At 35.6% G+C, this 12,761-nt stretch overlaps 1 protein-coding gene across 3 annotated transcripts; it reads left to right on the plus strand.

Moving 5' to 3' along the window:
- The first annotated feature begins 2,156 nt into the window (after nt 1-2,156).
- Nucleotides 2,157-7,429, plus strand: 4E-T (eIF4E-Transporter). 3 transcript variants are annotated; one of them, XM_089262882.1, is made up of 9 exons: nt 2,157-2,343; nt 2,654-2,761; nt 3,014-4,427; nt 4,491-4,617; nt 5,184-5,714; nt 5,764-5,988; nt 6,053-6,499; nt 6,569-6,895; nt 7,117-7,429. In XM_089262882.1, the coding sequence occupies exons 2-9, from the start codon at nt 2,736-2,738 to the stop codon at nt 7,362-7,364; spliced, it is 3,345 nt and encodes a 1,114-aa protein (XP_089119008.1). In that variant the 5' UTR covers nt 2,157-2,343; nt 2,654-2,735; the 3' UTR covers nt 7,365-7,429. The 3 variants fall into 3 exon arrangements, with proteins under 3 accessions (XP_089119008.1, XP_089119009.1, XP_089119010.1); XM_089262883.1 differs by having other exon boundaries at nt 2,666-2,761; XM_089262884.1 differs by having other exon boundaries at nt 2,687-2,761.
- The last annotated feature ends 5,332 nt before the right edge of the window (nt 7,430-12,761 follow it).

The raw sequence follows: 12,761 nt of genomic DNA on the forward strand, positions 1-12,761 counted from the left end.
GCGGAATGAATGACGCATTTAATAGAGAATTAGAACGTGAACGTGATGAGGGAAGTCTTTGTATGATACACTGATTAGCAATAGCTATTGCTTCTTCTGGAATAGCAGCCACATTGACATTGACATGTAACATTTCGAAACAACAAATGGCCAATGTTTTAGTAGCATCAAAAATTATCATATGAGACGAATGGCGCACAAATGCGCACTAGACCGAAAATTAAAAGATCTGCGCAATGACTCGGATATTTTAGTGGTTCAATGATTGTATTATCTGGCGATTCCAATCTACTGCTACCGACGAAATAAACGCTTGCCTCAAAACATCAAATCTGTGGCGATATGTAACCAAACTTAAACTGTATGTAAATATGAAAGTTACATTGTTGAACGATCTATCTGCTGATGATTTCTTGAAGCAATTGCTGAATATTGGTAATGGCCGTGTTTCTGTTGACGAATTGAGCGGTTTGATTTCCTTACCTCCAAATTCTTACAATTGCGTATCATCAAAAGATGAGCTTATTAACAAAGTAAAGAAAATGTGTGTTTTTCTCATGATCAATTGTATGTATCATGCTCATGTGTCGGCAAACCGGAGTGTATCCCAACCTGAACAACATAGTTTTCAATGACTTTTTTCTATCAAGTGTTTGGAAAACTTAATCGTTTCTTTTTTTTTTTAATTTTTATTCTCATTCTGTATGTTATCAATTTATATTTCTATCTATGTATATTAATATTGTTTTATTATTACGTTCATCGAAGCCTTAATTAGTTCAGCTAAAAGGTAACACGACATTTTTTGAAATAATCAAAAATTTTGTATTAGGTAAAAAGTAATGAGCAGATGAAATTTGGTGGGCAGTACAGTTTGCCCAGGCAGCAAGAGCTGCACACACAGGCACACAAATGCTCATGCATGCTCGTCGCTTAAACATATGTACATATTGTATGTACATACATACCCTTCCTAGAAATAGTCATGAAAACGCTAACATTTTGTATGAGCTTGGCAAACGGTATACCCTGTACTCAAAAGGAAAGAGCTGGGATCATCGCGAACAAATTTCATTTCATTTTAGTATATAAATAAAAGAAATTTTTCGATTTAGTCCCAAGTTGTACGTAATTCTCTAAGCGATAATATCACCACTACTTTATCGTATACTTATACAGCAAAAATCTCGTGATTCGTGGACGAAAATCACAGAATGTAAAGATTGGAAAAGAGAGGATGAGTCAGACAACATGCGGGCATATTTCATATACTGCAAATGCAATGTTTTTGCCAAATTGCATGACATTAAAATGCATAAAGAAAGTTCTGCCTATAAAATACAATTTTTATTTTTTTTAAAGCTATTTTCAGCTATGTATTTATTAGAGGTGATTTTGCTATTTTTATGTTTCAAACCTGCCAACAGTGGTTATCAATGCGTATTAAGCATACATACATATGTATGTATGTATGTACAATGTAAATGTCGCAACAAATGCCAATTGCCAGGCCTCTAGTGGCTAGGCATCTAATTTTTGGCCAGATTTAGAACGAGCAAAAGGTAACGTGACTGCAATTTTTTTTTTTTTTTAAGTTGTCGCTCAAAAAATGTGCAAATTCAGGGTATTTTTCGATTACCACACCCCCGACGAGACGTAATACATTTTTTTGGGTCGTCGATAAAGATTAATAGTAACCAATGGAAGTATGTAGATACATATGTATGTACATATGTATATCCGCCATTTTGGATTTAATTATAGCAAATATACTTTCGTGAATGAGTATAAGTACCAAAGATGTTTACGTCTATGCCGCTCAACCACAGCTTTTAATAAGCTTATTTAAAATAAAGGAAACAGAAAGTTCACTTTGATATCTGAATAATGCTCTTTATGAAGACAAAAAATACATTTGGCACAATTTTACATTTATTATGAGTATGAAGTGATTGCGATAGTAATCTAACAAAATTGCAAAAACAATAAATAATATTAAGGCTGGCCATTTAAGTTAAGCCACAATTAAGAGATACTGCAATATTAAATAAATGAATATTCGGAGAGCGACATGCAAAAGCTGATAGATATATATAAATATCTGGTGACTGTTAAATATATCGAATTAATCGTTTTTGCAACCGTAGTACAGAGAACTGTTTCTTTGAACTAGTTCAACAGCAAGCAAAAACTCTTAAACGCGATAATTTCACAAATAAAATCATATAAACGTAAAGAGTAACGCAGAAACATTTTCTAATTTAAGAAACAAACGAGAAAAATGTGAACCGACTAAATTTACATAAAATAAAGTGTAGATTTCAATTTTCGACAAATCTGTGTGTAAGTATATACAAACATGTATGTATGTATATCAGGAAAGATATGAAATAAATGTACGCTATGTAAATTCACATTAGTTTGCACAATGAAATAGCTTCCAGGTGTGCCATTTTAATTATTATATTGGTGCATATTCCATACCATAAATATATATATATATATATATATATATATATATATATATATATATATATATATATATATATATATATATATATATATATATATATATTATGCGTGAGCGTGCCCCTGTATACATATGTATAAGAGTTTATATGCTAAATTATTTTTTTGTTTTTTAATATATAAGTGTGTGCATCAGCATACATACTTTGTTTATAAGAGTGCAGAAGAGAAGCAAAAAGTGGGGACTAAGACGACGGAGCTACAAAATGGACATTACTAAAGATCAATCCAGGTAAGTTATATGTTAATGTTCATATATATGTTTAGAAAATATTTGATAGATTGGCACTTACAATATTCATGAAGAGAATATATTGTAAAATAAAATATATTTCATACTTCATACATAATAAAAATAAAAAATAAAAATAGACGGTTCCGAGACAATTACCTATTTTCCTACTTCTTGTAAATATTGATGTACTGAACGAGAAATGAATAATAAGTAAACTCAAAACATCTATGTGCCTTTTTTTTTGTCTAGGTACTCACGATCTGATTTACTTGCTCTGCGCTTCGAAGGAAGTGCACGTCAACGACCAAATTGTGCGAATCGAGCTGATTTACAGACGTTAAGTTTTTGGAAAAGTAATGGGGCTCAATTGAATGTGAGCAGCAACAGCTGTGGAAATAAAAGCGGATTGTCACTCGAAGTGGAAAGTACAAGTCTAACGAATTCCAATGGACTTTTAAGTTCGAGGCGAGCTTTGCGAAATCGTGAACGCGCTCACAATTATTATCAGCGCTTTTCATCCGGCGATCAAATCGCTGGAGAAGAATTGCAGCAGCCGAGCAGCTTAGGCTCAACCACTATCAATCTGTGTGGCACCTCCACATATAAACCCAATATAGATCATCGCAGTATATCCTCAGCGCATTTAATGCCAGCGTTTGCGAAAAAGCGCTTTGTAGTTGAACAGGCCGAAGCTCAACATGAGGATGGAACTGCTATAGAAAGTAGTGCATCGGTGGCTGTGTCAACTCAAAGCAATGTTGATCTGAAAGGTCACAGTGAAGTGCGCACCATCAGCCGAGCGTCTAAAACGATGGCTGTTTTATCCCCAGATTGGGAACGTGGGGAAAAACATTTAAGCTCACCACACAATGAACAATCGATGTCGCCGACTGCATTTTTGGCTGGACGTCAAGTGGGTAACAGCTTGAATTTGCAAGAAAGACGGATTGGCAGCGGCCGTCTATTGCCACGTAATGATAATTGGGAATACACAAAAAACAAGGAAGCGGAGAATTTATTGAGTAATCTTGATAAGGAGAGACCTCAAAATGGAAACCTAACCAGCCAGAATCAACCGCAGCAACAGCAACATCAGCGTTTGCGCACATCATCTGGGAAACATATCGATAGTTTAATAGATCGCGATCGTGACCGTGAGAGAGAACGTCGTAAGGCTGTTGATAATCATCGCGATCAAAATGATGGAAAAAAAAATGTTCAAAGTGGACGTAGTCGCACTGCAACCAATAAGGATAAATTCAATTTCGGTGATTGTTACTCGGGAGCTATGCAAAATCGTGGCAAGCGCATGAATTTGTATCCAGCACATGAACCGGAGTGGTTTAGTGCTGGACCTACCTCCCAGCATGAAACGATTGATTTACATGGCTTTGATGATTACGAAAGCGAAAGCTCATCGGCAGATTTGAAGAACATCACAGTTGACATTTGTAGAGAATCAGATATTAAGCCGACTAAACCCCCATCTCGAAGTAGTAGCCTAGCCAGTTTGAATAATAACAACAAAAACGATACGGAGGAACAACATGCGGCAACAAATAATGAGCAACTGAACTGTAGTGTTAACTCAGTACAAAAATCGGATGTTGAGTTCAATTTTGATGCTTATCTTAACATGGATCCAATGGATCATGCTCTCATGGTACGTCTTCATCATTTAAAATATCAGTATACCTCTTAAAGTGCGGTATTCTGTATTTCGTAGGGTAATGACAGCGAGGTGCATGGTGATGTTCAAAGTACTTCGCGTTTCAGTCAGTGGTTTGCATGCAAAGAGCCAACAAAGAACGAGCACGCATTTACTGGAGACACTGCAGCGCTAGATAAGCAAGGTATTTGACGTTTTGTAAAATGAGCATATTTAAATGGAACACAAGATTTTTAATTTTTTTATATGCTTAAATGAAAAATATCACCATATTTGTAACTTGTTAAAGTAAGTAAAAATTATGCTAATGGCTTTACAAATTGAACTTCAATATAGAAGCTCTCAAAAGGCTGACCTTATGAAAACTCTTCGATATGTCCGTCATTATATCGAATTTATTGTCTATATTTTAATACCCTAACAGCTTTGATTATCTAACAGGTGAAAGAAATTATAGCAGATCCAATATGTGCATAAATATTGTTGATGAGGACTTACCCCTTTCCGTTGTCCATCGGTGTGACCGAGTAAACCAAATATTTGACGCTGTCAACTCTTCATAACCCGTCGTCATTCGGAGTTGCACAGATAGATTTTTTTTATATAGTATATAATATATAATACGAGTACGGGTAAAGTTTTCTGCACATCACATCTTCCGATGTATTTCTAATTTTTATTTAGTCAATTTAAGCAACGTGATATATGTATATTCTGACGCTTCAATTATTAAAATATGTTCTTTTGCAGAAATCCCGAGTGTTAAGGACTTAGAAGCACAAATGAGAAAAATGGATGTGCGCCCAGAATGTAATATAAGTAAATCCCAGGTGAACGCATATCAACCACAACAAACAGTGCATACAGAGCAGAGAGACAATTCTGTTACTAGAGATACGGAAGCTTTTAAAAGACTCTTGCAGCAGTTGGGCTCGCAGAGTAATACTGAGCCAACATATCCTAAACCATCAAATATACCAGCGGTTCGCGTCGTTCCTCGGCTCCAGCAACAGCAGCTGCACCAGCAACCACAGCCGCACCAACAACAACAACATCAGCAGAATCACCACCAACATCATCAACAACAGCAGCAGCATGGAAATCATCAAAGTAAAGGAGACGATATACAGCTATATCAACAACATCGTCCTAAAACGAATGATTCATTGTCACATAGACATATGGATATGATGCCACAAAATCAATTACATCCTAATGTTCATGAGTTCAATATATCATTGCAAACGCATAAGCGAATGGAGATTCAACAATTAATACAAGGTAAAAGTAGTTATCTTTAAATGTAATATACTAATATCTATTTCTTCAGGTGTTACTAGGGGCGATGTTTCGGTTGAAGTTTTAGAAAATGAGTTGAATAATCCAAATGCAACGCCTCAATCTAGAGAAATAATTGCAGCAGTTCTTTTTGAATTCACAAATTCTGGGCGTAGTACTCTCCACCAACAACAACATCAAACGTATGCAAACGAAATAAATTGTCAAACCTTTGTAAAAAATAATCAATTCTTTAAGAAAAATGTTAGCCCTGATGGTAAGGCAACAAGTTTTCTGATACGATTGATATGTATAATATATGTATATTTTTCTTTGGTTAGATATTTACACAAACCAAAACACAACGAGCCAAGGTCTACATCAAAATCCAAGGTTTACTAATTCACCGACACCTTTAGCATTTACGCCCACTTCAGTTTTGAGAAAAATGACGGCAGATAAGGAGACCACGGCGTCATCCACATTAAATAACAGTAATATATTCAATCAACAACAGCAACAACATGTTCAGCAATTTAAACTACCAGCGCCAGCACAGCCGAAACTAGATAATCATCGGATAGTGCATAATGAAGCACCAGCAGCGCCAAATCAATTGCAACCTCGAATGATCCTGGGTGGTAATTATGCGATGCAGCATCAAATGAATATCAACAGTCCACAAATTTCGCCAAAATTACCGCCCCCAATGTCTCAAAAGCAAAATCGATGGCTACCTGGAAATATATCCATATCCACAACAGCATCACATGGCACAAAGTCTTTCGGTAATTATATAGAAATATCTAGCCACAGTTTATATGAATCTGTGGTATATATATTGGATTGTCTTACAGGTCGTCCAATTCTAAAAGGAACTTTAAACTCGGGCTCACAGCAAATGCCGGCAGCATTTCTATTAAATAGTGAGCTACAGCAACATATGCACCAACAAAAGATAAAATCAATGCAAACTACTTCTTCGGATACAATAAATAATGATAGCATTCACATGGGATCGACAGCACATCAAATGGTTCCATATAACGAAGGAATCTCTTCTCAGCTGCAAAAACAGCAACAACCACATTATATCCAACAGCAGAGAGTCCAACCACAACCACAGCCCGTTTCTGGACATCGATTATTCGATTCAACGGTACAACCAGTTACTATGTCGTCAGGTGATTGAAAACACTATAAAATATACTTGCTCTTGTCAGCAGCACAACAAAAAGGTTGACTTTCGAGTGCACTGACATCTTTTAAATTTTTGTTTTTCGTGTCGATCTAATGTATTTTTAGTGTTTAGGTGGTTAGGGCCGAGCATGTCAGATTAGCTGAGGTCTGGTTTGTGTTTCTTAGATTTTCGTTCTTAATATTTGTGCTTTTTGTGTTTTATTAGGTGGTCCAGATGGTAATGGCGATTCGTCAACAAATTTAATGAAAAATAACCTCAGGCCGATCAACAACTATCATCAAAGAGACGAAAGATTGTCACCAACATCAAATCAATTGGCACAATGGTTTTCCCCAGAATTACTTGCCCGAGCATCGGCTGGAAAATTGCCTCTATTGAATATGAATCAGGCGCTGAGCTTGGAAGAGTTCGAACGTAGCATGCAACATTCCTCAGCCACAGTGCTCAATTAAGACTTAAGAGAATAGATATATTTTAAAAGAGACTTAAATTCAAACTAAAATATAATTAGTTGAAATTATTTTGCATATTTTAAGTAAAACTGCTCCAGTTTCTTTGAAATACACAGCTTTACAAATTCTCTGTTCATATCGCAATCAAAGAACTAATTTCTTATATTCAAGTTATGTTCATATGTCACATATAGAATAGCACTTGAAAGCAAATTTGATTCTCACACTTTAATACTAAAGTGTAGATTGTATTGTAAACAAAATAAATCATTCTTCTTCTGTATATACTAAAAAATCAAACAAAAGAAACTAACAAATTAAACAAATTAAAATAAAGAAAAATGTAAAAATCTTTGGCCTTTCAGATTTATTTAGTACTAGCTTACCCAGCGTACTTCGTACCGCTAAACAGTCAATGAATGTCGTATTACCTTTTAGCTGAACAATATAAATCTTCTTCTTCTTATATATATAAAAGAGAGTTGTGAAAAGTTTTCCAGCACTTATAACTCGAGATTTGCTGGACAAATTTTCATGGTTTTTGATTTGTTGGATTTGTCTCCGCTACGAGTAGGAGAGTAGATCTTAAAAATACTGAAAAAATTTCACTATTAACTTGAAAAACGCGGTTTTTTCCCTAAAGATTCAAATTTCTATTGATACTCAGTAGACTTGATAACAGTGACAGTTTTCGGTCCTGCTCGCATATTATACAATAGTATAGAAGTAAATAAACAAATGTAGTCAGTCAGTCTACGGCACAGCCTCAGGCGACCATGACTATTCATAAAAAAAGCACATTTGATAAAAATAATACGCGTGCATACATAAGCTAAATATCTCGAAAGTTCAGGTATTTGTTTGTCTTAAACATAAATTTGTTTAAATTATTTACATTTATATTTCTCGATTGATTTTATGTGGTTTTGTGCGAGGGCATATTCAGTATTCCTATTAATAAAAATGTCGCGTCCTGAAGATCTAATCTTTCCCGGCGGACTCATAATGCAATTAGGCAACAGAATAACGCGAGTCAATTATCTGACGAAAAACGAGAAATCGCCCGAGAAAGGCGCCGCGTTAGTACCCAGCAAAGAAGGGCCTTAATACGTGCTTTTCAAAGAGAGGCAGCCCGTGAAACTGCAATAAGAAATGGTTCAAAGCATCAAATTTGTGAGATATGTAACCAAACTGCAACTGTCTGTAAATATAAGAGTTGCATTGGTGAACGATCTATCTGCTGATGATTACTCGAAGCCGTATTCCTGTTGACGAATCGAGCGGCTTGATTTAATTTCCTCAAAATTTTTGCAATTTCATCTCATTAAAAGATGAGCTTATCAACAAAGTTTTTCCGAATATCATTGCTTTCCACAAAAATACTAAATGGTTAAGAGAGCGAGAAATGTTGGCGGCTAAAAATAAAGATGTGGATGACTTAATTTTATAATTCAAAATAAAATCGTTGGTACTCTGTATTTATTCAAATCTATCGACTGCGTAACAAACGAAAAAGAAGCCAGTAATTATCCAACTGAATTTTTGAGCTCCTTGGATGTGCCTGGTTTACCACCGCACAATTTACAACTGAAGGTTGGCTTGGTAGCTATCATGCTTTGAAATTTAAACTAACCAAAACTGTGCAATGGAACGCGTTTGGTGATAAGAAAACTGATGAGCAATGTGGTTCACGCGTCGATACTCAAAGGAAAATTTAAAGATGAAGTTCTTATTCCTAGGATTCCGATGATCCCAACAGATATACCCTTTGAGCTTAAGCGAATTCAATTCCCGATTCGTCTTGCCTTCGCCATGACGATCAACAAATCACAGGGCCAATCTTTGACTATTTGTGTCCTCAATCTAGAAAATGCGTGTTTTTCTCATGGTCAATTGTACGTTGCATGCTCACTTGTTGGCAAACCATCCGCATTATTTGTTCTTGCACCTGACCAAAAAACAAAGAATGTCGTTTACCACAAAGTGCTTGAATGAAAATTCGATTAATAAATTAATCTGAGTGTATCCCAACCTGAACAACATAGCTTTCAACAATTTTCTACCTAGAAATAATGGATAGGGCAATGTAATGTTTGCCGGGCCAGCTAGTATAGATAGAAATATAACAGTATGAATGATGATGAAAACATACACTCTGATTAATTTATTAATCGGATTTTCAGTCAAGAACCTTGTGGTAAACGACATTCTTCGTTTTTTGGTCAGGTGCAAATAATGCGGAGGTGGTACATCCAAGGAGTTCAAAAATTCAGCTTGATAATTAGTGGATTCTTTGTTTGTTACACAGTCGATAGATTTGAATGAATACAGAGTACCTACGATTTGATTTTGAATTATAAAACTGAGGTCATCTACATCTTTATTTTTGGCCGCCAAAATCGCTCGTTCACTTAAACATTTAGTATTTTTGTGGTTAACAATGATATCCGGAAATACTTTGTTGATAAGCTCATCTTTTGATGATACGCAATTGTAAGAATTTGGAGGTAATGAAATCAAACCGCTCAATTCGTCAACAGAAACACGGCCATTACCAATATTCAGCAATTGCTTCGAGAAATCATCAGCAGATAGATCGTTCAACAATGTAACTTTCATATTTACATACAGTTTAAGTTTGGTTACATATCGCCACAGATTTGATGCTTTGATGCAAGCGTTTATTTCGTCGGTAGCAGTAGATTGGAATCGCCAGATAATACAATCATTGAACCACTAAAATATCCCGTGCTTTCAATTCACGTTTGTGCGCCATAGTGCATTCGTCCCATATGATAATTTTTTATGCTTCTAAAACTTTGGCCATTTGTTGTTTCGAAATGTTACATGTCGGTTGCTAGTAGTTTGAAGAATTAATTGAAATTTTGATGGTGAGTGAGCCGTACGGCATCCGTATAACAATGTGGCCGCTATTCCAGAAGAAGCAATTGAAACAAGTTGTAGTCGATGGTGCAATCATATCGAAACGCTGCTTGATTCAAGTCAATAATACATGAACTATTTGTTCTTACACTCCTCTGTTCATTTGTACGATAAGCTCGTTTCTCGTTTCTAATCAAGCGGTTTCACGTGCTGCCTTTCATTGTGTGTGAGAAGCACGAATCAAGGCCCATCTTTGCTTCATACTAACGCGGCGGTCTTCTCGGTTGATTTCTCGCTCTTCGTATATATAATGGTGTGAAAGTATGTAACAGGCAGAAGGAGGCGTGGCAGAACCCACAAAGTATGTATATTCTGGATCAGGGCGACGAGCTGAGTCGATATAGCCCTGTCTGTCTGTCCGTCCGTCCGACCGTATGTATAATCGCGTCGATCTCAGAAGATATAAGAGCTAGAGACTTGAAAATTTTTCCTAACTCCGTGTATATCACGCGTATATCGAGTTTATCACAAAAAATGGATAACTACTCCCGATATTTCATTATCTATTAAAAACCTTATCGGAAATAGTTATTTAATTATATCTTTAGAATTACCTTTAGAGCTAGAGCTCCCAAATTTTAAATGTAGACTTATGTGTATTTTATATAATTTCCTATATCCATCCCCCCACCTGTGTGAAAGACGTATTTCAAGTACTAGAGACTTTGCAATGTACATACATTTAAACATTATGAATGAGTTCTGAAAGTTTCATTAAGATCGTACGTCCAGAAATTAAATTGTTTAACAAATAAATTCGTATAGTATTGCCGAAATTGCAGCGCAGCCCAAGCGCAGTCGCTGCTTACTGCATAGTTAGCAGAACGCGCACTAACACGTGCGTGGGTGTGTATGTGTTCCTAAAATAAGTGCGGAGTGATTAGAATATCAGATTGGAGGGTTCAGGGTATCTCCTAGTCAAGCAGTCTCGACTAGAGTCTTCTTACTTGTTATTAATGGTAATACTGTATATGCAGTTGCACAAAACCACATGAAACAATCGAAACATAGATAATAGCTTATCAAGGAAAATCATAAACCTATGAAAAGATATTTGCACTTTGGTTAACCTTCTAAATCTTTAATTTAATTAATAATTTACACAAATTAATGTCTAAAACAAATAAATATAACAGTACCTACGCCACATAAGCTGATAAGTACAAACACAATAGGTATTCACGTTTACGTATTAATAAAATGTGTATGAATAATTGTTTTGCATGAGAGCATGAGCGAAAACGTGTCACTGCTATCAAGACTAATGCGAAAATTCTAAATGACAATGCAAAGATAGCTCCGAAATTAAAGAACTTTTTAGGGATAGCAAATTTTTGATTTATTCAGCTATTCGGGGCGGAGCCAAATCTAGCAAATCAAAAACTGTGAAAATTGGTCCAGCAGATCTCGAGTTAAAAGACTTGTAACAAACACGACTTTGTTTTATATATATAGATATACATCTGTAAATACATGGTTTGAGTTACCAAACTCAATCTCTGACTGAATCTAGAGTTTCTGATTTTGACTGCTTATTAAGAAAAAAATTATGCTTCCCTTGTAAAATCGTCTCACACCAGTCTACACTAAAATTTTTATATCATCTTTCACACTAATTTAATCAAAATTAGAAAATGTTTCACCTTAAAGAGGCTTTATAGTACTTATGTAGAGCTGAAACCCACATTTTTTTAGTCGGGCGTTACCTAGTGCTGAATACTCATTCACATCAGCAATTTAGTAGCTAAATTTTGAGTTTCTACCTCTAATACTGTAGGAAATCTGTAATAGTGTACAGACGTAATAATTATTTTTAGGTCATCGATAGAGAAGCTTCTATCTCTTCAGCTATAGGAGATAAAAACTTTTCGCCACGCCCCCTGAGGGCTAAGGACTTGGGTGGTCAACTCGAGTATATATACCAAATTTTAGGTCTCCAGCATCAATGGTGCCTAAAATATACATAGCAGAATTTGAAAAATCACTATATCTTCAAGTCCGATACGCCAGTGGGCGTGGACATACAATTTTTCATCTATCTTTATAGAATCATTAGCTCACACGTTAAGTTTGAGCATTCTAGTTTTAAAACTTTTCCCCGATTTGCCCCATCCCCAATGAACGTAGATATATTCACCATAGCTTTTGATCTTAGGTGGTCGACACTTTATGGATCCGTAAAACTTTAACACCTCATAGATCGGAGATATATACGAGTAGGTGTTCCAAATTTCAAGTCTCTAGCGGCAATAGCTCTGTAAAAAATTGCTTTCATACGAACCGACAGACAAACGAACAAGGCTAAATCAAATCAGCTTGTTGCCCTGATCAAGACTATGTGTATATACTTTGTGGGCTCGGCCACGCCTTCTTCTGCCTGTTACATACATTTTAACATAACCATTATACCCTTAGTTTCCATTTTCAATGGGTTCAGGATTTAAATATAATTTT

This window comes from Drosophila navojoa, chromosome 6, assembly GCF_054131105.1.
Source record: "Drosophila navojoa isolate 15081-1374.11 chromosome 6, UAZ_NAV_1.0, whole genome shotgun sequence".
In the NCBI taxonomy this organism is placed as follows: domain Eukaryota; kingdom Metazoa; phylum Arthropoda; class Insecta; order Diptera; family Drosophilidae; genus Drosophila; species Drosophila navojoa.